The 24,824-nt window shown below is 42.0% G+C and overlaps 1 protein-coding gene across 2 annotated transcripts in view; it reads right to left on the minus strand.

Moving 5' to 3' along the window:
* Positions 1-24,824, minus strand: part of Ccdc146 (coiled-coil domain containing 146) — a 157,663-nt gene that overhangs the window by 26,340 nt on the left and 106,499 nt on the right. For both annotated transcript variants that reach the window (XM_028890906.2, XM_037203559.1), the window contains exons 5-9: positions 13,040-13,097; positions 10,074-10,250; positions 8,487-8,560; positions 6,389-6,616; positions 5,172-5,358 (exon numbers count right to left, since the gene is read on the minus strand). In XM_028890906.2, coding sequence (XP_028746739.1) covers positions 5,172-5,358; positions 6,389-6,616; positions 8,487-8,560; positions 10,074-10,250; positions 13,040-13,097 — 724 coding nt within the window. The remainder of the gene's footprint in view (positions 1-5,171; positions 5,359-6,388; positions 6,617-8,486; positions 8,561-10,073; positions 10,251-13,039; positions 13,098-24,824) is intronic.

Below are 24,824 nucleotides of genomic sequence, written 5' to 3' on the forward strand. Positions count from 1 at the left end.
CTGCATTTGTTTAATTATGTAAAGATGTGTTGCTGTTTTGCCTTGCCTGCCTAAGGCACCTGATTGGTCTAATAAAAAGCTGAACCACCATAGCTAGGCAGTAGAGAGATAGGTGGGGCTAATGGGCAAAGAGAATGAGGAGGAGGAGAAGCAGGAGGAGGAGGAGCAGGAGGAGGAGGAGTGGAGGGAGAAAGAGAGGAGATGCCTGGGGCCATCCAGCCAGACAGCCACCAGACAGACAGACATGGAGGAAGCAGTGAAAGTAGGACATACAGAATGAAAGAAAGGTAAAAAGCCCCAAGGCAAAACATAGATGAAGAGAAACATGTTAATTTAAGTTATAAGAGCTAGTGGGACAAGCATAAGATAAAGGTGAGCATATATAGCTAATATTAAGTCTTTGTGTCATGACTTGGGAGCTGATTGGTTGTCCAAAAGAAAGCCTGTTACATAAAAGTTTTAAAACAGAGGACCAAGAATCATAATGACATCGAACTCTCTTTAATAGTGACTCAACAAGCTAGAAGATAACTGATCAATCCCTTGGTCTGAAGGCAATTATTTTTCATCTAAGATTCCACATCCAGTTAAATATTAATTATGTATGCTGCTAGTGAAGGGAAAATATTTTCTATTATGCATTTTCTAACTCACAAAGTTATTTTCCACCCTCCATAACTTCCCACTCCTTCTCCCAGAAAGCTACTAGGAAACACGCTTTCCCCATAGGTAGGAAGCAATCTAACAGAAAATGCATGGAATAAGAGATCCAAGAAAGGAGAGGAGGAGAGCATCACAGAGGGAGATGGCGCAGTAAGGGTTGAGAATGGGGTATGCAGTACTTAAAGACAGGAGACTAGTCCGGAACAGGCCAGAGGCTGCAACACAGAGGCAGACATCTGGTACACCATAGCTGGCTTGCCACTCACAGCTAGTTCTTGGTGTTCTGTTCAACATCAACAATTTCACGGAACATCAGTGCCAGAGAAAGCCACTCTGTGATTTTGATGGGACCAGATGAAAGCAAGACCACCCATAATTGTTTGATTACAAACAAAAATATGAACATTGTCCAAGCCACAAAAATGCTATACATTTTCCATTTAAGTATTCTCTACCAATTACAGCTTTCCTCCATCTAGTCTTTCCTCTTTTGATTACTGTATTATGATTTAATACAGTCAATCAATCAGAATTGCTCTCATTTCCTGGCAACATGCAAACTCATGACAGAGTCCCCTTTCCACAAACTGCCTCCCCAACATATACCATAAGCCCAAATGCTATAAGTCCTTTCCAATGCTCTCTACGGAGACTTCCATAGTCCATTCTCCTTTGTTGAAATGTGAAATAAACAACCTATTCAACTGCTGGTGTGCTCCTTTGGTTCTTTTCTTCAAGAACATTAAATGAATAGATTTTCAAATGTGCTTTAATAACTGAGGAAATATGTGCAGTTTGAGGAGAGCTTGGAGTTAAATTAATGAACACATATAAAATATGAAAATGAGAATCAGGATGTTCATTGTACTGGGTGGTTTTGTGTGTCAACTTGACACAAGCTAGTCATCAGAGGAAGGAGCCTCTGTTGAGGAAATGCCTCCTTGAGATCAGCTATAAGACATTTTCTCACTTAGTGATAGATGGGGGATGGCCCCGCCTACAGTGAGTGGTGCCATCCCTGGTCTGCTGGTCCTGGGTTCTATAAGAAGGTGGGCTGACAAATGAATGGAAACACATGAACTATGAACCAAAGGCTGAGGGGCTCCCAGCTGGATCAGGCCCTCTGAATAGGTGAGACAGTTGATTGGCTTGATCAGTTTGGGAGGCATCTAGGCAGTGGTACCAGGTACTGGGCTCATTGTATGAGTTGGCTGTCTGAAACCTGGAACTTATGCAGGGACACTTGGCTCAGTCTGGGAGGAAGGGACTGGACCTGCCTGGACTGAGTCTACCAAGTTGATCGCAGTCCTCGGGGAGGACTTGTCCTGGAGGAGGTGGGAATGGAGGGTGGGCTGGGGTAAGGGGAGGGCGTGGGAGGGGGGAGAATAGGGGAACCCATGGCTGATATGTAGAACTGAATGATATTGTAAAATAAAAAATGTATATCACAAAAAAAGGAAAAAAAAATAAAAGCTCAAACTGTAAAAAAAAAAAAAGAAGGTGGGCTGAGCAAGCCAGGGGAAGCAAGCCAGTAAGCACCCCTCCATGGCTTCTGCATCAGCTCCTACCTCCGGAATCCTGTCCTATTTTGAGTTCCTGTCTTGACTTCCTTCAGTGATGAACAAAAATGCTGAAGTGGGGCTGGAGAGATGGCTCAGAGGTTAAGAGCACTGACTGCTCTTCCAGAGGTCCTGAGTTCAATTCCCAGCAACCACATGGTGGCTCACAACCATCTGTAATGAGATCTGGTGCCCTCTTCTGGCCTGCAGTCATACATGCTGTATACCTAATAAATAAACAAATAAATAAATCTTTAAAAAAAATATGGGTTTATTTGTTATAAGAGCTAATTGGGATGAAGCCTAAGCTAAGGCTGAGCTAAAAAAAAAATGCTGAAGTGTAAGCCTAATAAACCCTTTCCTCCCCAACTTGCTCTTTGGTCATGGTGTTGGTTGCAGCAATAGAAACCCTAACTAAGACAGTTATAAAGCCCCAGAAACATACCATTTGTAGAACAGCCAACTATGCGTTTACTGTCTGATTCAGGTACCTAATGTGTTCATAGCAGTGTAACTACCAAATTCCGAGGTATCTAAAATTACAAGAGAATATTTGGTGTGTGGAGGAGCAGACAATTGTGTGGTGTGGATGGGGATCTAAGAGAGCCAAATCCTTATCCTTACAGTAAAAATTACAAGATCAGTTGTCAAAATTGATTCTACATCTAATTAAACATTATTTATCTGTGCTTTTCATGAGGAGAAAGTATTTTCTGACACACAAGTTATTTTCCAGTCTCGTTTCTCAGGGACCTACTAACAGGTGCTCTTTCCCTCAAACAGGCGGTTGGATATAAGAATGTCACATAGTATATGAAGAGATCTCAAAAGATTCAGCTGAAGCAATAGCATTGGATTAAAAGGAGGATGTGATTGGGGACAGGGCTTCTTTCTTTCTGAGTCCGTGTGTACAGAGATCCAACTTCACATTCTGGTGGGCTGTGCTGAGGCTAAGGAGTAGCTTGTAATTAGTCAACCTTTAATAAGAATAACTTGCAAAGTGACATTAAAAGTGTGTTTGGAAGAATTAGACTTACAAAGGCAAACAGAGTGAAGGTCTTCAAGGGTTCTAGCACCATCTGGGGATGGTAAAAGTATTCATCCACACTGGGCCCCACTAAGGCCAGAATGACTATTCTACTCAATATGGTAAGCATTGAAAAGGCAAGGACAGTGCAAACCCAACTAGTGAGTATCCAAAATGTGAAAACCAGAACAGTGAATACTGGTGAATCTAAAAGAAAAAAATAAAGGAGAGAAGATAGAACATAGGCAAATGGGACAGAGGAACAGTTACTGTATGGCCATTGTCCAAGTCCACCCACAATTACATTAAATATTAATATTTGAGCTAAATACAAGAGTGCAAAGGTTTTATCTTCTCTGGCAAGAGTTTAAAGGTATGTGCTGTGTACGACGACACACATAAATAAGGACACAGAGAGACTGAAAGAAAATGGACTTCCAGAACTGGAGCTATGGACGGCTGTAAAGCATCATGTGGGTATTGAGAACCAATCCCTTGTCCCCTTGTCCTCTAGAAGAGCAGCTATTGCTCTTAACCCATCATCGCTGAATCATCATCACTGGAGCCCAAAGATGAGACTTCTGTGGCTCAGTATTTCTGGTTGCTCCCACCTTACAGCACCTCCATTCTGTAACATCTCCCAGAGTTACCACAAGAGAGAAATAAAGAGCCAGAAGATTTCACACTGGCAATGAAATACCCTAAGTTAAAAATGGCATGTCACTTTTCCCCACAATCCACTGACCTGAACTAGTTATGTGATTTTTTTAAGATTTATTTATTTATTATGTATACAGTGCTCTGTCTGCATAAATGCTTGCATTCCAGAAGAGGGCACCAGATCTCATTATACATGGTTGTGAGCCACCATGTGGTTTCTGGGAATTGAACTCAGGACCTCTGAAGCACAGCTGTTAAGCACAGCTCTTAACCTCTGAGCCATCATCTCTCCAGCCCATTTTGTGATTTCTTAAATGCAAAGGACATGAGCAATGTAAACTTTCCATGAACCCAAAAGAAGAGAACCAGGCACAGGTTAGGTTCAGACATGTCTAGAAGAATTGGAAATGGTTGTTTACTTCTGAGGTCATGAACATCCACAAGGTCCTGGAACATGACAGTCCAGAAAAGAACAGGTTCTGTGAAAATCTGCTATCTCACCTCAGAGACCTGATCCCATTTTCACCAAAGAATGCACCAACACAGCCTTCAGCATAAGAAGGCAGTTTCTCAAGGACCCTCTGCTTTTCCATGAGCATGGAGTCATTCAGTACAGCAGATGCTGTCTGAAAGAAAGGAGACTCTAGGGTAACAGAGTCAAACTCCTCAGCCCTCAGAGTAGAGACAGTCAGATAACATTATTTCAAGCATCCTCTGACTGGAGACCACTTCTCATGATGCACAAAACTATCCAGGCAGGCCAACCTTGGGTACTGGGCTACCTTTGGCTAGCAGCCCAACCTTGGGTACTGGGCTACCTTTGGCTAGCAGTCTAACCTTGGGTACTGGGCTACCTTTGGCTAACAGCCCAACCTTGGGTACTGGGCTACCTTTGGCTAACAGCCCAACCTTGGGTACTGGGCTACCTATGGCTAACAGCCCAACCTTGGGTTCTGGGTTATCTTTGGCTAGCAGTGGAACTTGTGTTCTGGGTTACCTTTGTGCTGTATACCACAAGTCTAGGCCCTTCCCAAACTGGCTGATCCAATTACTTCCCTGCCCAATCAAAGCAAAACATTCTGCTAGTCTTGGGCTAGAAAAAGAGGTGGAAAATACTACACCAGGAGTCTAACAGGATGCTGCATCCTCGAATTGCTCTCCCACTGTCACCTTCCCTTCTTTTACTATTGATAGCAAAATCCTAATGCCATTTGAAAGAGATCCCTAAGTTTAAAAGCCTAGACGGTGTTTCTCATACCCACCTCAAGTAGAAGTCTTTGATTCAGGGCTTGTGTCTGAGTGAGCGCATCCAAGGACACCTTCAGGAGCAGCTCTGTCTTCTTCAGGTTCCGAAAATCTCGTTCTTTCTCCCTTTGCTTACGAGAAAGTTCATCATGGTAGTTCTGTTTGTCAATGAGGCAGTTTCGTAGGTTGAGATCCAAGATCCCTCTGTCCGGGTCAAGGGTAAAGATGAAAGTGATGTCACCCACTGTCTTTCACACTTTTCTAAGCTTATCAAAGACAGCACTCTCAAGGATATACACAGAATTTTCCTTACATTACAACCATAAATCATAAACAATGCCCAAGCCAGCCAGTTTTGTGTATTGCTATCATTTAGAAATACAATCCAATAAACTCCCCAAATGAAATGATAGGCCAGAGAGACACAGTTCTCAAGTTTCCTTGATTTTTTACTGAAATGTAAGAAGTAAGGCTGAGAGTAAAGTTCAGTGGTAGAGCGCTGGCACCTCAGGAGTGAAGCCCTGGGTTAAAACTCTGGCCTTAAGCAAAGTCAGTGACTCGGGATATTCTGCCATTGGTAAAGGGCTTGCCTCACACACATAGGGATTGAGGCCCCCGTGTCCATGTAACTAACTAGCTGTGAGTGGTAGAACCCACTTGTAATCCCAGTGTGGGGAGGTGAAGACAGCCAGTCCCCTGGAGCTCACTATCCAGCTAGGATAGCCTAGTCAGGCAGTCCAAGGTGCCAGTGAGACTGTCTCAAAAGACAAGGTAGACAACAGAGGTTGTGACCTCTGGTCCCTGTACTCTAGTGAAAACATTGTGTGTGCACACCCCACTCCCACACGTACACAAACTCAGAAGTAAAATGCTCCAATGTGGGATCACACATTGACATCTCCCTCATCCAGAAAAGGTTGGGATTAGATCAGAAATACCACTCATTGGTTGGCAAATTTCTGGACTCCGTAGCACATTCCAGTGATACAATCCCCCACAAACTTAAAGCAAACAATGGATTTTATTCTTAAATTTCGAATCATAGAACTGAGGAAAATTGTGACTGAAGAATAGAAAAACATGCTTCAAAATGTTTTGATGGTACATTTAATTAATGGTAAAAATGGGTTTAAAATTCTACAACTTGCTATTGAATTGCATACAATTAATTGATAATGTTTTGAAGCTTTGAGACTACACTGATTAAAATGAAGATGACAGAAATAGAAGTGACCTTTCTGCTAGTGAGGAAGCTTCGTTCTCTTTGGTTAACTCCAGCAGCTTAAGTAGTTGGTTATATTCTCGTTCTTTGACTTCCAGCAAGGCTCGCTTGCCCTCAACTTCCTTTATGACGTCATCCTTCTCTTCCACAAGAGCATTGACTTTGTTTTCAAGCTTCTTTAAAGACTCATTCAGCTCTTTGACTTCTTGCTCCAAGATGATATTTTTCTTTTCCATTTCTCTGTAAGAACACAGACAGAAGTAAGAGGACTTATTTTGAGTTCATGCTGTCTCTACCTATTATCAGGCAAAAATACACTTATCATAAGTTCATTGAGCTTAGAAGTTTGTGAAGGTCAAAGGTGAGAGGGACTTGGGAGGTGTGATGGTTAGCTTTCATCATCAACTTGAATCATTTGGGAAGAGAGTCTCAATGGGGAACTGTCTATATTGGATTGGTCTATGGCAGTGGTACTCAACCTTCCTAACGCTGTGACCCTTTACTACAGTTCCTCATGTTGTGGTGACCCCCAACCATAAAATTATTTCATTGATACTTCATAACTGTAATTTTGCTGTTATGAATCATAATGTAAATATCTGATATGTGACCCCCAAGTGGGTCATAACCCACAGGGATGTCTGTGGGAGATTGTCTTAATTAAGTAAATGGATGTGGGAAGACACAGTCCCTTGTGAGTGGCACCATTCCTTAGGCAGGGAGGTCCCAAACTGTATAAGAGGGAGAAATAGAGCTGAGTACCAGCAAGCTAGTGAGCACACATTTTTCTCTGCTCTTGACTCTGGCTGTGTTGTGGTTAGCTGCTGGGAATTCCTGTCTTGACTTCCACATGATGAGAGACTGTAGCCTGGAATTGTCAGCTGAAATAAACTCCTTTCTTCCCTATGTTGTTGTCTGTCAGGGTATTCTATCACATAAAAAATGGAAGTAGGATGGGGGATAACTTCCCAGATGCCCCCGAGGACAGGCATGTGCCCATTCTCTCTTCTCCTCATCCCAGCCTCTGTCTCCTGTGCTTTCTGCCCTCATCCTGACTGACCAGCTTCCGGGACCAGTCCTGACTTTTTCAGCTTTACTTCTGGTGATCTTGGATTTTAGAATCATACTGCCCCATTTTCTGGTATTCTTTTAAGACTGGTTACTAGAGTAATCATATTTTTTCTCTAGAATATTTTTATATGCACTAACCTGCAATGAGTACTTCTCTGTCCCACTAGTCAGCTCCGAAATAATAACACAGAGATTTATATTAATTGTGAAACTCAGCCTTTACCTTAGGCTTGTCTCAACTAGCTCTTATAACTTAAATTAACCTTTTTGTATTAATCTATGTTAAATGTTGTGGCATGTTTGTACACTGTGTGAAGATATATTACTTTATTGGTTTAATAAAGAGCTGAATGGCCAATAGCTATGCAGGAGGTATAGGTGGGACTTCCAGGAAGAGAGAAAGGAAGTAGGAGATGAATCCAGGAACATGTCAGATGCCAATATGACATGAAGGAAGTCAGACATACAGAATGAAAGAAAGGTAAAAAGCTACAAGGCAGAACATAGATTAATATATATATTAATCTATAGCTTAATATATAGCTAAGGCCGAGCTTTCATAATAAGAAGTCTCTGTGTCATTATTTGTGAGCAGGTGGCTGACAACAAAGCTTGCTACACTAACCTTTTATTTTCTTTTTGATCACTGAAATATTGAGAATTTCCCAATGATCTTTACATCCAAATCTACTCCGAATGTCTGAGGGTAAACAGGTACACAGTGAGAAGTTGCTATCTTTTGGGCTGCTGGCTGCCTGAGCATTTTTCAGGACAATGACATTCTAAGTTAAAATGGTTAATCTCCAGTCCTAAAGAAGTTGCTGAAGGTCTCCATAGAAATATGATTTGAAAATTGGAACAGAACCAATCATTATCATTTGCTGTATTACTTCCTTTTAAACACCAAATACACAAAGCCCAGGTGGCACCAGAGTCAGATAGTTCCAAGATTATAATTTCCAAAACTTATAGCATGCACACACATTATTTGGGAGAGGGTGGCCTAGGAGGGATTCAGAATAAAAGTATTGAGTCATACATTTTTTTGCGTGTCATTTTTTCTATCTCCTTTGTAATTTGTACAGGAATACTTTGATGGTGGACCACGTCATCCTAGTAAAGAAATACAAGCATGTTATGTAGTCAATTAAGCAAGCAAATTAAATGAGAGGAAAATTAAATTTTGTAGAACTTTTACCGTCTACCCTGTATACTTTATTTCCCCCAATATTCACACTGGCCTTATAAGGTCATTATACTTGTTACTGTCTCAAAAAGAAGACAAAGTGAGGCAACTGCTGTTGGTGCCCTGCTAAGAGTCCCCTTTTCCCTGGGGTGGGAGAAGTATGGAGGAGGCTGTAGCCAGGGCTAGCTCATGCAATGAGATAATACCCCATGCTCCTTGGCTCAGGAGAACAGTCTGTGATTCAACTCAAGATCCAGGGTTCTCTCTGAGACTAGAGTTCTACAGAAAGCCTGTGTCCAGCCTGTCTCCTTCTCTAGCTCTACCCTGCTTCCCTCTGAGCCATATAGGCTTCTCCTGCACTGACTGCCTCAGACGCTGCCTCTGGGGAGCCCTGCCTAAGACTGACAGGAGACACGAAAAACACTGCCTGTAGTCACACATGTGAGCACACATGCAGGGCCAAGGTCAGAAGCTAAACCTGTGGACACTTAGATTCTGCCAGCTGTGTGAATTCATGGACGGTTCAGCTCAGGCATTGCGTTAGCGGTGATGAAAGGGACCCTTTGTATCCAGGGTGTTCACCAGATTTTGGGGTCTGGAGCCACATGTGAGCACAAAGTTAAACCCAGCACTGCACTGACAGGGTGGAATGCTTCTCTGCAGGGTCTTGCTCAGTCCTGGAGCAGACCCAGGTTTATAGGGCTGAAGCTTCGCAATATGGAAGTCCCTCTTCAAGCAAAAAAGTTACAGTTGCTAACTTAGTCCAAACCCTTGAGAGGTTCATGCAGGCGATGGGCCTGAAGCCGCACAGGGCTCTTGATGTCAAAGGACTCTCTTCTTAGAGCCTGTTTCCCAGAGAAGATGGGCGTGCACTGAGAGCTTAGGGAAATGGCCAGAGTAAATCTCAAGTGTTTTCTAAGCCAGTGAATTTTGGGAGCTCTCCCTTAAGTAACTCGAGGTTCTTTAACTTGTCTTGAGAATTATTATATATTTTTCAAAATGAAATTCATTTTGATTCATTATTTCCTAAAACATTAACATAGGCTTCTTGTCACTTTTCCAGTAAAAGGAAGAGTGGAATCGAGCACACAAGGATAAGGCAACAGAGACAAACAGGAAGACTGAACATTCGGTTTCTCACAGGGAATCACGTGTGTCTGTGATGCTCACTTCAGATGCTGGCGGCCAGTTCTCCAGGGGCAGGCCTGCACGTTACGACAGTGTCATCAGGATTTCTCACGTCTTTTCCTATCAAACACCCTCACGCCATTGGTAAATTCCTAGAATTTAGGTTGTCTTTGGCAGGGTCCTTCATGATGCACAACCACTCAGTTAGTGTGACAGCTCTTTTGGTCACAAGCAAGTAGCTAACCTCATCCCGTGGGCTTCAACGCCCACACAGGCACATGTTTAAACAGTCACGGATTGTCCACAGCATACCTTCAGCCCAACCTGGCATTCGTTCAGCTCGTCCAGCTCCTTCTGCTCCTTTAGAAGCTGCTTCTGCTTGGACATCACGTCTTCCCGCAGGATTTTGATTTCCAGTCTCTTCTGTATCACTTCCTTGCGCAGCTCTTCGGTGCTTTCTCTCAGGATTTTCATCTTCTTCTCCATTTCCTGTAAAAGTCATGGAAATGGCCAGTTAGAAAGTCCAGGTGAGTGCTTCTCTACTTAAAGCTAAACTGAAAGTAGGTCCACTTACCATATTGTTGGCACATGTTTGAAGACTCATAAGTGATTCCCAGGAAGGGGGTAACTTACGCCTGGCACCTTCAGTCACAGCATGCCAATTATACCACATCAACTAAGGATGTGACAGTTTTGAAGTACTTTTTAGCTCAGTGGTTCATGTTTTAAATGTTTTCTTCTCTATGTTAATTTATATTTCATACCAAAAAGCACTGTGAAAATGTACATTCTGTTTTCTTGTAGTACTGGGATTTGACAAAATCAGATGCAAACAATCTTTGAATGCCTGCCTGTGGTTAACCTGAGTCATACATGGCAACTGGCCATGAGGAGGCTCACATTTCCACACAGTAGCACCCACATTTATTAATATTACCTCTGTGCATTCTGTTCCTCAGTGTCCTCCCCAGGCTCAGGAGATTGTGCTCCTGTCCTTACTACTGTACTCAGAAAGGCTATCTGCTAAGAATGGCCACGTAGATAGATTTATTAGCCTGTGCTGAGCTTTCTTATTCCCTTCTACTGCCAAAAGAAAGTAAAATAAGTCACCAAAACCACCCCCTCTCTTTCTCTCTTGTGTGTGTGGTGTGACTATGTGTGAGTATGTGTGTGTGTGTGACTGTATGTGAGTCTGTGGTGTGTGTGAGTGTCTGTGGCTTGTGTGTGGTGTGACTATGTGTGTGTGTGTGTGTGACTGTATGTGAGAGAGTCTGTGGTGTGTGTGAGTGTCTGTGGCTTGTGTGTGGTGTGACTATGTGTGAGTGTGTGTGTGTGTGTGTGTGTGTGACTGTATGTGAGAGAGTCTGTGGTGTGTGTGAGTGTCTGTGGCTTGTGTGTGGTGTGACTATGTGTGAGTGTGTGTGTGTGTGTGTGTGTGTGTGTGTGTGACTGTATGTGAGAGAGTCTGTGGTGTGTGTGAGTGTCTGTGGCTTGTGTGTGGTGTGACTATGTCTGAGTGTGTGTGTGTGTGTGTGTGTGTGTGTGTGTGTGACTGTATGTGAGAGAGTCTGTGGTGTGTGTGAGTGTCTGTGGCTTGTGTGTGGTGTGTTGTAAATGGTGGTTAGATGTTATCTCGTTGTGGTTATTAAATACCCCGACAAGAACAATGAAGGGAAGGGAGGCTTTGCTTTGATGAAGGTGTAGTAGGGGAGTCCTGGCAGCATGAGCTTGAACTGGTTGCTCATCCCAGTCAAGAAGCACATAACAGTGAATGCTAGTGCTCAGCTGGCATTCTCCTTTTTATTCGGTGCAGGACTCCGGTCCATGCAACGACGCCACCCCTGTTAAGGTGGTTCTTCCCATCTCCATTAGCCAATATTCCTCATAGTCATGCCCAGAGACTAACCTAATCTAGATGATCCCCAAAAGAATGCTGAGACTTGTCTGCTGGGAGAGTCTACGTCTTGCTAAGTTTACAATCAATATTAACCATCACAGATGTACTTATATAGAATTAACAATATCTTACTAAAAGTTCAGCAGATTTGTGAGCTGGCCATGGAAGTGAACCATTGACAACACATTTTAAAAGCAACGTCCTGAAAGTAGAAACAATGTTTTCTGTTGTAGGTCTCAAAACTTGGCCATACTTTCCTCCTGCTCCCCAGGGTATTCCTGGACCCCAAATGTGTCTTTGTTATTCTTTCCATGGAGAGGGCAAATCTAGCTTCTGTGGACATGATCCTAGCCACTGTTTTGACTAACAGAAGAATATGACCAGAATTTACTCAAATAGAAACTTCAAAAGTTCTTGTATATTGTGATTTGCATGTCTTCAGGCTGGAAACCCTCTCACTATCATGTGATCAACAAGTGATGTGGGACCTTAGATAACTAACCTGCCAATGTAGCTGACCCTGCCCAACTAAGCCAGCTCAGACCAGAAGAACACAGAACTGTAGTAGAAATGCTTATTGTGTTAAGCCTCCAGCTTTTGAGATGGCTTGTTATGCAGGAATAGGTAAGTATTGTGGGGGTTGAATGAGAACGGCCCCACAGGCTCATCTATTTGAATCCTGGGTGCCTAGTTGGTGAGACTGTTTGAGAAGGATTGGGAAACTGTTGAGGAGGTGTGCCACTGGGGTGGGTGGGCTCTGAGGTTTCAAAAGCTCGCACTTTTCTGCTAACCTGCTAACTCTCTCCTCTCTCTCTCTCCTCTCTCTCTCTCTCTGTCTCTCTGTCTCTCTGTCTCTCTGTCTCTCTCTCTCTCTCTCTCTCTCACACACACACACACACACACACACACACACACACACACATTCTGCCTTTCTGGATCCACATACGTTCTCAGTTACTGCTCCGGCACCACACCTGTCTGCCTGCCACGGTGCTTCCCCCATGATGGGCAGAGACTATACTACCCTGTGTAACTGTGAGCTCTAAGTTAAATGCTTTCTTGTATACGTTGCTTGATCACGGTATGACATCATATGACCAAACTCTGAATGCTCAGAAAGTTTGGGTGTGGTAACTACAGAGGAGATGTAACCTACTTTCTTCATAAATGAAGCAGAACTGTCTGACTACGCAGCCTGATGTGATCCTCAACACAGAAAGCTTTTCACCTGCCTCACTCATTATCACTCATGAGGATGCAGATATTCCTCTCCGAATCTGCAATGAGTGTGGATTTTTGGTATTTCAAATGTTTCAGGGTGTGGTGTTATTTTTAAAGGGACGTCTGAATTCAGCTGCATTTAATAAACTCTAATACTTACCCCTGGCTTAGGTATCTTTTCAAATTCCTTTAGTATGAGACTCTTTTCTTCCGTTAAGCTGCCAAAAGAAAATATCATGTTTGACAAAAAGCACAAAAGAGCAAGCGCCTTCTGCACCAGGGCCTTCCTATTTTCTCTTTCAGCTGCGTTCCCAGGCTCTCTTGGCTCTGACTCCCACTACCCACTTCGGTACTTCTCCTGCCCAGTGCTCCAGCAACACCATGTGCACATATCTAATACAGCAGCTCTCTGGGCATGTTAATTGTAACTGTACTAGGGCACAGACCTCCCTGCGGACTGAGACTCCTTCCAGGCAAGCTCAGAGCCTTTTCCTCTCTGCTACCTCCCTAAATTACTACCGGGTCTTCCCAAAGAATCTGCCTTGCCTGCCTCCATCTTTGCCCCGATAGTCAACCCTGTACTTTCAGTGCAGTCATTTTTAGCAACATATAGGAGATTCTATCACTCTTCTGCTCAACAAGATCCCATCAAACCTGGACCAGCCTGAAACTCTGTGTCATCAGCCTCTCTAGTCTCACTGCTTGCCACTAGTGGCTCTGGCCAATTTGGCCTTCTTGCTAACCCTGTTCCAGCCCCAGGGACTCTGGGTCATCCTACTAAAACAGTGCCGACATTTCCCACCAGTCTTGTTTCACTTTTCTGTAGCACGTTGCTTGCTGCCTGGTGTTCTGTTGTGTGCATTAGCTCCACGAGGACAGAGACTGCTGTGTTTACATGGTGCTGCCCTTGCCAGCAGAGAGGTGGTACTCAATAATTAGTAACAGGAGTACACTGGATGACTGAAGTTGGTTGAATTCCTATTTTCATGATTTGAAATACATAATTTATGTACTAAATGAGGATAAAGAGATACATAAAGAAATACAGTTGCCCTTAGAGTGACTGTTGCTTCACTTTATTTACACCTGGATTGGAAACTTTCCATGGAAATCATGAAGGGAAGAGTCCGCAGATGTTCACAGGTGAGAAGTGTCCTTCCAATAGCTCCCCAATTTTACATGACATTTGCATTCCTCAGAGCACCACAGAAAGAGTCATAGAACCCTGGAGCAGAAGAAACTTAGTGGAGATTAGTTGGAGAATATTATTTTAAGGTGAGTTATTTTTGTTTATGCTCTGGAACATTTGTTTACTGATGGAAAGATGTGTTTGATTAAATAAAATTCACCTACAGTCGGGAGACTGAGTCAGCAACTAGCTGACAGGAAGTGGTAGGGAGGAGCCCGGTGGAGAAGGGTTTATAAAAAGGGGCGAGGAGAACCATGAGGGCTTTTGGGAGGTCATGAGTAAGGAGAGGAGGTGAGCTATTTGCTATTCAGCCTCTGAAGAGCAGAATTCCACTTTAACCTTTGAATCTGAGTTCTTTAGAGGGCAGAGGTTTAGGTAGGTTCCCTTCTAAGCTTTGCAAGGGTTGGAGCTGAGGGAACAGAACTCCCTCTGGTTGCGGCCCTTGCGGCCTAACTGCTGCTGGAGGTGGCAGAGCTGCAGTTGCTGATTCAGACAGATGTGGAAGAAAAAAAAAAAAAAAAGAGGACAGCAGAGATCCTTGGAACATGGACACTCAAGCAAGGAAGGGAGTGTTTCAGGTGAAAGACAAGTTTAGACCAGGAACCAAGCTTAAAGAAATATTATCTGGGGGTGTTTGAGAATAATTCTTTCCAATATTGTTTCTTCTCCAAATTATTGAGAACTGTATACGAAATTATGAGAACAGTGGGCATGCTTGTCTACGCTGCTATCTCACAGTCATAGCTCATGGTCATTCAGCCAAGTGCAGCATTTGCCTTTAGCCTCTGTGACAGACACCCTGAGTCTGTCATATCCCTCCCGCTTCCTGAATGCACAGGAAGACTGCGTTTCCTCGCTTCCCTTGCGTTTGCACCAGGGACAATGGGGTGGAAGTAAGCGCCACCTGTCCCCCCAGCCACACCAAATGGATGCACACAGGATGGAGGCTGTGTGACTTTCCCTAAACTATGTCATCCAGAAACACTTTTTACCCCCCCCCCTTAATAAATTTGTTTATTTTACATTCTGGCTGCAGTTTCCCCTCCTTCCTCTCCTCCCAGTTCCTCCTCCCTACCCATCCACTCTGTTCCCACCCCACCCTCAATCCTCTCCTCCTCCATGTCTATTCAGAAAAGGACAGGCCTCCCATGCATATCAACAAAACATGACATATCAAGTTGCAGTAAGACTAAGCACCTTCCCATGTATTAAGGCTGAGCAAGGTGACCCAGTATGGGGAGTAGGGTCCCAAAAGCCAATAAATGAGTCAGGGGAGAGAGCCCCTGTTCCCACTGTTAAGAGTCCTACAAGAGGACCAAGCTACACAATTGTCACATACATATATGCGGAGGGCCTAGGTCAGTCTCATACAGGCTCCCTGGTTGTTGGTTCCATCTCTGTGAGCCCCTACGAACCCAGGTTAGTTGATTCTGTAGTTTTCTAGTGGTGTCCTTGACCCCTCTGGCTCCTACAATCCTTTCTCCCCCTCTTCTGTTGGATCCCCCAAACTCTGCCTAATGTTTGGCTGTGGGTCTGCATCTATTTCCATCAGTTACTGGATGAAGTCTCCCTGATGATAACTGGGCTAGGCACCAATCTGGTCACAGGAGATGGCCAGTTTAGGCTACATATCTGCCATTACTAGGGTCTAAGCTGGGGTCATCCTTGTAGATTCCGGGAGATTCCATTGCACCAGGTTTTTAACCTGACTGTGAAATGCCCTTCTTTCCAGTAATTTCTTTCAGTACTCTCCCCCTCCACACCCCCCAACCTGATCACTCATGTTTCCATCCCCACCTGCCTTCAGTCCACTCATGAAATTTCTTCTATTTCTCCTTCCTGGTGATCCGGGCATGCCCCCATGAATCATCCTTGTTACCTAATCTCTCTGGGTCTGTGGATTGTAGCATGGTTATCCTTTGTTTAGAGCTAATATCCACTTATGAGTAAGTATATACCATGTTTGTCTTTTTCAGTCTGGGTTACCTCACTCAGGATGATTTTTTTCTAGTTGCATCCATTTGCCTGCAAATTTCTTGTGTCTTTTGCTGCGAGCGTAGAAATATGATGTAGGAATTCAGCTGGAGCTGACAAGGCTAAAACCTAACAGAGCCAAGGGCTCTGGTGGAGAGAAGCCAAAATTCAAGGAGTCTTGGTGATATTGGCTTTGGAATGTATCAGCCATTTCCTGCAGTGAATTTCCTGTGTGCTGTTGTAGCTTTCCTGTTTGATTCTTTTCCCAACAACTTCTAACAGTGTGACTGATTATTTATTGGGCATGATTTACCCTACAAGTTTGGAGCCTATGGATGACATCCCTTTGACTATGTGTAAAAACAACCACACAAACAAAGACCCTTTTCCCACAATCGGGCCTTTGTTCCTCTTATTCTAGCATAGAGTCTGCTTTTCTGTAATTATCTTCATTTGCAGACATCTGGCCAGTGCCATCTCTCGGCAAAAGTTATTTCATTTGAGATACTTCTCAGACATTCAAGGGCAGACTGTAGATAAACGAGCACTAGTGTGCCCTGAGCTCATCTTGCCACAGACAAGAGAAGCGAACCTTAAATCCTTAACTCCTTACCTTCACCCCGGTTTATTAACACAAGACACTAATTAAAGAGATTTACACTTGTAATTACTGGGAGTAATCAGCCATCTGCTAGTTACTGATATAAGGTAAACATTCCCACTGATCCAATGAGACAGCCACCGAGGCCAGGTGGATGCAGGTGGATGATAGGTGCCAAGCTTTGTTTCTTGTGCAAATTAAGCTTAAATCCTCCTCCTCTTTATTTTACTTTATTTTTTTTATTTTTGGTTTTCTGAGACAGGGTTTCTCTGTGTAGCCTTGTGCCTTTCCTGGACTCGCTTGGTAGTCCACCGGCGGTGGTGGTGCACACCTTTAATCCCAGCACTTGGGAGGCAGAGGCAGGCGAATCTGCAAATCTTTTTCTTTTATCTCATAGCCTAGGTATTATCCTTAGATCTAAAAGTTCCCTTTAGCAACTGACTCAGAGCAAAAGTGCTTTTATGAACCAAATGCTCCATGTTGTTATGAAGGTTGCCCAGTGACCAAGGACACTTCCCCCACCCTGCTGGAAAATGGCGCTGTCGAGATAGCTGAGCCAGAAGCAGCGCTGAAGGAAGAAAAGACAGTTTTACCTTACTTGTGACTTGTACTAACATACAGACTCCTAACCTTTTACCTAGCTACTTCTAAGAACACAGGCTGAGCACATAAATTTCTTTTTAGATTCCCTAATTGATTTTAGCCCTTAGTTGACTCTACCAGAGAACTTCCATTAGTCATTCCCCTTTGGGTTTGTAAATTGAGAATGCTAGAAAATAAATAAATACTAAAAGTGTTGATTCTTTCAATTCTAAAAGTCACTTGACTCCAGCCAAAACATCAGTACAAGCAGGAGTATTCCCCTTGTTCCACATCCTCTCCAGCATGAGCTGTCACTTGTGTTTTCATCTTTGTATTTGTATGTTTTTTTTGTTATTTTAGCCATACTGATCAGTGTGTAAGTTATAGCATGAGTTCTTGCTTACATTCTGATTCATTGTTTGATTCTGAAGTATTCTTCTCATTTTGATTCGCATTTCCCTGATAGCTAAGGATGTTGAACATCTCCTTAAGTGTTTCTCAGCCATTTGAGAGTCTTCTGTTGAGAATTTGCTGTTTAGATCTGCACCTCATTTTTTGATTGGATTATTTGGTTTTTTGATGTCTAGTTTCCTGAATTCTTTATATATTTTGGAAATCAGCCCCTCTGTCAGATGTGGGGTTTTCCCATTTTATATTTTGTCATATTGACAATGTCCTTTGCCTTACAGAAGCTTTTCAGTTTCAGGAGGTCCCATTTATATTAATTTTTGCTCAGTGTCTGTGCTATTGGTGTTCTATTCAGGAAGTTGTCTCCTGTGCCAGTGCATTCAAGGCTACTCCCCACTTTCTCTTCTATCAAGTTCAGTGTATCTGGATTCATGTTGAGGTCTTTGATTTACTTGGACATGAATTTTGTGCAGGGTGATAGATATGGATCTATTTGCATTCTTCTACATGCAGACATTCAGTTAGACCAGCACCATTTGTTGAAGATGCTTTCTTTTTTCCATTGTGTAATTTTGGCTTCTTTGTCAAAAATCAGGTGTTCATAGATGTGCAGATTTATATCTGGGTCTTCAATCTGATTCCATTGATCCACCTGTCTGTTTTTATGCCAATACCATGCTGTTTTTATTACTGTATAACTCTGTAGTAGATCTTGAAATCAGGGATAGCGATACCTCTAGACATTCTCATATTGTACAGGATTGTTTTAGCTATCCATCTGTGGCTCCTCTTCTTCCTTCAATCTTTGGTATATTGGTCCATGAGGGTAGAGGAACAGGATTGCCTCCATAAGCTGGGAACAGGGTTCTGATGGCTGTGGGTATGATGGAGACAGCCCTCTGGGATATGACTTCAGTGAATCAGCTCAACTTTATTTCAGAATATAAGGAATATATAGGATTGGGAAGCCTGGGGATAAACCCTAATTTGCATTAAGTGACACATTCCTATCATAAGGCTTCCTATGTGGCAGCAGGGTCCTATAGCAAAGCTCCTAGAACAAGTCTCAGTTACCATATCTGCAGCAGGGGAAAGGCTTTAGCAGGAGACTGTGCCAAGAGTCACTCTAGAGATAAATCAGGCATCCAGGCTTAGAGACAGCTTTCAGATAAGGTCTGTGCTCCATGCCCAGAGACATTCTCTAGATAAGGGCAGAGAGTAGGAAGTCTCAATGGGAGGAGGGAGTCCTCATGTTGTCTAGCTTTGGAGAAAGCTGCCAGGCCATGACCAGCAACCTCTGACCAGCAAGGCCTTCCAACATCCTAGGGTTTTTGATTTTCCATATGAAGTTGAAAGTTGAGTATTGTTATTTCAAGGTTGGCAAAGAATTGTGTTGGGATTTTAATGGGGATTTCATGGAACTTGTAGATTGTTATTGGTTGGATGCCATTTTTACTGTTTTGATCCTAGTGATCCATGAGCATGGGAGATCTTTCCATCTTCTGATATCTTCTCCAATTTCTTTCTTTGAAGACTTGAAGTTCTCGTCATATAGGTCTTTGACTTGATTGGCTAGAGTTATGCCAAGATATTTTATAATATTTGTGGGCTATTGTGAAGGGTGTTTTTTTTTTTAAATGATTTCTTTCTCAGACTATGTATTGTTTGTATATAGGAGGGCTACTGATTTTTCTTTTTTCTTTTTCTTTTTTGGCTTTATCTTGTATCCAGGTTACAGAGGCGTTTATCAGCTGTAGGAGTTCCCTAGTAGAATTTTTTATGTATACTATCATATCCTCTGTGAGTAGTGATACTTTGAATTCTTCTTTACTGATTTATAGCCTCTTGATCTCCTTTAGATGTGTTTATTGCTCTATCTAGAACTTTAAATACTATATTGAATAGATATGAAGAGAGTGGACAGCTTTATCTTATTCCTGATTTCAGTGGAATTGCTTTGAGTTTCTATCCATTTAATTTGATGATGGCTATTGGCTTGCTGTATATTGCTTTTATTATGTTTATGTCCCTTGAATCCCTGATCTATCCAAGACTTTTATCCTGAAGAGGTGTTGGATTTTGTCAAAGATGTTTTGAGCATCTAATGAGATGATTGTGTGTGTTATTTTCTTTCAATTTGTTTATATGGTAGATTACACAGACAGATTTTTATATGTTAAACCATCCCTGCATCTATGGAATGAAACCTACTTGATCATGGTGGATGATCATTTTGATGTGTTCTTGATTTGGTTTGCAAATATTTTATTGAGTATTTTTGCATCAATGTTCACAAGGGAAATTGGTCTGTAATTCTCTTTCTTTGTTGATCTTTGTGTGATTTGGGTATCATGGTGACTATGACCTCATAAAATGAACTTGGCAATGTTCCTTCTGTTTCTATTTTGTGGAATAATCTGAGGAGTATTGGTATTAGGTTTTCTTTGAAAGTCTGGTAGAACTCTGCACTTAAACAGTCTGGCCCTGGGCTTTCTTTTGGTTGGGAGGCTTTTAATGACTGTTTCTATTTCCTTAGGGGTTATTGGTCTATTTAAGTTGTTTATCTCATCTTGATTTGACTTTGGTAAGTGATATCTATCAAAAAATTTGTCCATTCTTTTAGATTTTTCAATTTTGTGGAGTACAGGTTTTTGAAGTATGACTTAATGATTCTCTGGATTTCCTTGGAGTTTGTTGTTAGGTCCCCGTTTTCATTTCTGATTTTGATTTGGATATCTCTCTGCTTTTTAGTTAGTTTGGATAAGAGTTAGTATAGTTTAAGGTTTAGTCAATTTGGATTTATCTATTTTGTTGATTTTCTGGAAGAACCAACTCTCTGTTTCCTTGATTCTTTGTGTTGTTCTCTTTGCTTCTATTCTGTTGATCTCAGTTTGATCATTTCCTGTCATCTACTCCTCTAGGTGGATTTGCTTCCTTTTGTTCTAGACCTTTCAGTGTGCTGTCAAGTGACAAGTTGTGGTGATGTTGTGTTCCCCAAAATATTGTGCACCCTAATAAGCTTATCTGGGGTCAGAGAACAGAACAGCCACAATATTAAACATAGAGGTTAGGCAATGGTAGCACATGCTTTTAATTCTAGCATTCCAGAGGCAGAGATATGCCTGGATCTCTGAGTTCAAAGCCACACTGGAAAGAGCCAAGCATGGTGACTCACGCCTTTAATCCCAGGAAGTGATAGCAGAAAGCAGAAAGGCATATAAAGCGTGAAAACCAAGAACTAGAGCTGGTTAAGCTTTTAGGCTTTTGAGCAACAGTTCAGCTGAGATTCATTCAGATGAGGACTGAGAGGCTTCCAGTCTGAGGAAACAGGATCAGCTGAAGAATTGGCAAGGTGAGGTGGCTGTGGCTTGTTCTGCTTCTCTGATCTTCCAGCGTTGACCGCAGTACCTGGCTCCAGGTTTGTTTTTATTAAAAAGACCTTTTAAGATTCTTGCTACAAGTATGAGATCTCTTCAAATTCTTCATGAAGGCATTAGTGCTGTGAACTTTCTGCTTAGCACCACTTTCACTGTGTCTCATAAATTTGGGTTTGTTGTACTTTCATTTTCAATGAATTCTAGGAAGTCTTTAACTTCTTTCTTTCCTTCTTCCTTGACCCAGTGGTGACTCAGTAGGGAGTTGTTCAGTTTCCATGAGTTTGTAGGCTTTCTGTTGTTTCTGTTGTTGAAATCTGGTTTTAATCAATGGTGGTCTGGTAAGATAAGGGGGTTATTTCAAATTTTTCTTTTATCTGTTGAGACTTGCTCTGTGGCACAATATATAATCAGTTTTGGAGAAGGTTCCATGAAGTGCTGAGAAGAAGGTATATTCTTCTGTGTTTGGATGAAATGTTTTGTAGGTATCTGTTAGGTCCATTTGAATCATAACATGTTAGTTCTATTATTTCTTTGTTTAGTTTCTGTGTGGATGACCTGTCCCTTGGTGATAGCGGGGTGTTAGATTCTCCCACTATTATTTTGTGGGGTTCTATAAGTGATTTAAGCTTAAGTAATGTTTCTTTTACAAATGTGGGTGCCCTTACATTTGGGGCATAGATGTTTGGAATTGATCCATCATCCTGGTGGTTTTCCTTTGATGAATATAAAATGCCCTTCTCTATCCCTCTGATTAATTTTGGTTGGAAGCCTATTTTGTTAGATACTAGGATAGCTATACTAGCTTTCTTCTTAGGTCCATTTGATTGGAAAATCTTTTTCCAACCGTTTACTGTGAGGTAATGTTTATCTTTGATGTTGAGTGTGTTTCTTGTATGCAGCAAAATGATGGATCGTTTTTTGTATCCATTCCATTAGCCTATGTCTTTTTATTGGTGAATTGAGTCCATTGATATTGAGGTATATAAATGATCATTGATTGTTAATTCCTGTTGTTTTGTCTTTTGTGGTGGTTGTGTGTGTGTGTGTGTGTGTGTGTGTGTGTGTGTGTGTGTGTGTGTGTGTCTGTGTGTTTGTTTCCCTTCTTTGGGTTTTGCTGGTATGAGATTAACTATTGCCTGTATTTTTATGGGTGTAGTTATCTTCCTGGGATTGGAGCTTTCCTTCTAGTACCTTCTGTAGAACTGGGTTTTTGGATAGATATTGTTTAAATTTGACTTTATTGGGGCTGGAGAGATGGCTCAGAGGTTAAGAGCACCAACTGCTCTTCCAGAGGTCCTGAGTTCAATTCCCAGCAACCACATGGCAGCTCACAACCATCTGTAATGGGATCTGGCGCCCTCTTCTGTATACATAATAAATAAATAAATCTTTTAAAAAAAATTGACTTTGTCCTGAAATATTTTGCTTTCTCCATCTATGGTAACTAACAGTTTTGCTGGGTATAGTAGTCTAGGCTGGCATCTATGGTCTCTTAGAGTCTGCAAAATATCAGTCCAGGCCCTTCTGGATTTTAGTGTCTCCATTGAGAAGTCAGGTGTGATTCTAATAGGTCTGCCCTTATATGTTACTTGGCCTTTTCCCCTTGCTGCTTTTAATATTCTTTCTTTGCTCTGTATTTTTAGTATTTTGATTATTATGTGGCAAGGAGACTTTCTTTTCTGATCCAATCTATTTGGTGTTCTGTAAGCTTCTTGTACCTTTATAGGCATGTCCTTCTTTAGGTTAGGAAAATTTTCTTCTATGGTTTTGTTAAATATATTCTCTGTGTTTCTGAGCTGGGTTTCTTCTCCTGTGTTCCTATTAGTCTTATGTTCAATCTTTTCATAGTGTCCCAGATTTTCTGGATGTTTTGTCTTAGGAAGTTTTTAGACATAACATTTTCTTTGATTTATGATTCTATTTCCTCTATTGTGCCTTCAATGCCTGAGATTCTCTTTTCAATCTCTCACATTCAGTTGATGTAGTTCCTGTTTGCTTACCCAGATTTTCCATTTCCAAGATTCCCTCCATTTCTGTTTTCTAATTGCTTCATTTTCCATTTTCAGGTCTTGAACAGTTTCCTTCATTTGTTTGTTTGTTTTTTCTTGGCTTTTAGGGATTTATTGATTTCTTCCAATTTTTTGTTTTGTCTTTTCCTCAATTTCTTTAAGGGAGTTTTACATAACCTCTTTAAAGACTTCTGTCATCTTCATAAATTCATTTTAAGGTTGTTTTCTTGTGATTCATCTGTGTTGGAATGTTCATATCTTACTGTTGTAGTATTGTTGGACTCTGGTGATTACATATTGCTTTTTCTGTTATTGATTGTGTTCTTACACTGGTATTTAGGCATCTGGATTTGGGATGATTATAGGTCTAGGTGTTTATTTCTGCATTTGTCTTTGTTAGATGGGTGTTTTATTCCTTGGTTTCTCTTTCCTCTTTGGTCTTCTGGCCTTTGGTAAAGCTGAAGTCTTCTTCCAAAGTTGTAGACCAAGATATGGGGCCCAGGGTAGGGGGTGCAGTCTGTGGTCCCTAGATCTGGTTTGGCCTCTGGGGTCCCTATGCCTAGCCTGGCCTCTAGTATAGCTGCCAAGGCTGGGGTCCCTAGATCTGACCTGTGCTCTGGTAAAGCTGAAGTCTGCTTCTGAGTTTGTAGGCCTGGGGTCCCGAGATCCAGGCATGGCCTCTGATAAAGCCAAAGACTTCTTCCAAAGTAGTAGGCAGGGATATGGAGTCCTGGGGAGGGTGTTCAGTTTGGGCTTGTTGAAGAGGCTTAAGGGGGTTTAGCAGGAGGTGAAGTGTCTTCTCTGGGGTCTCTAGGGACCACTCTGGCCTCCATTAAATCTGCCAGGGCTGTAGGCCCTAGTGTGGAACCCGGGGGTGGGGTGGGGTGCATTCTCCTCATTTTTTGTTTTGTTTTGTTTTTGTTTTTTAAAGATAGGGTCTCCCTATACTCTGGCTGTCCAGGAATGTGCTACACAGGCCAGGCTAGCCTTGAACTCACAGAGATCCACCTGCATCTGCCTCCTGTGTGATGGGCCCCCCAAACTACCCAAATTACAGAAAAATTAAAGATAAGAGGAAAATAAGATTATATAAAATTGGAGGAAATCATGTGGTATCTACAGAGAAGCAAGGGCCAGAACCCTTTTAAAAATTATTCAGGCACCTTTCAGGAAACACCATCACAGACATGGTGTGTCTTGAGGCGATTCTGAATGATTCAAGCTGACAATGAAGATCACAAATGTTAACTCAGTCATATCAACTGTCACCTTAATGACAATTAAAACACTGATTGTAAGAATGGATAGGAAATTAGTCCTGCTATAGGTTGTCTATAAGAAACTCACTTTAAATATTCATTTTAATTTATGTATATGTACTTGTCTCTCTCTGTGTGTACACATATGTGTGCATGGGTGCCCATAGAAGCAAGAAGAGGGTGTCAGATCCCCTAGAACTGGAGTCACAGGTAGTTGTGAGTGACCCAATATGGGTACTGGGAACTCAACTTGGGTCCTCTGGAAGAGCATCCAGTACTCTTAACCAGGAAGTACTCTCCAGCCATAGAAACCCATTCTACATACTCATAAATTAAAATGAAATGATGGATAGGCCACACCAATGCTAATAAAAAGCCATGGCCACCACCCAAGTTTGAGTATCTTTAATCTGAAAGTCCAACTTCTGAAATGTTCCAAATTCATAAACTTTTTGAGAGCTGACATGACCCCCAAGAGTTACTAACTTAAGATTTTGGATTCAAAGAGATAATCCCCAATTACAGTTGAAGACTCAACACTTATCT

The sequence above is a fragment of the Peromyscus leucopus genome, chromosome 3, assembly GCF_004664715.2.
Source record: "Peromyscus leucopus breed LL Stock chromosome 3, UCI_PerLeu_2.1, whole genome shotgun sequence".
In the NCBI taxonomy this organism is placed as follows: domain Eukaryota; kingdom Metazoa; phylum Chordata; class Mammalia; order Rodentia; family Cricetidae; genus Peromyscus; species Peromyscus leucopus.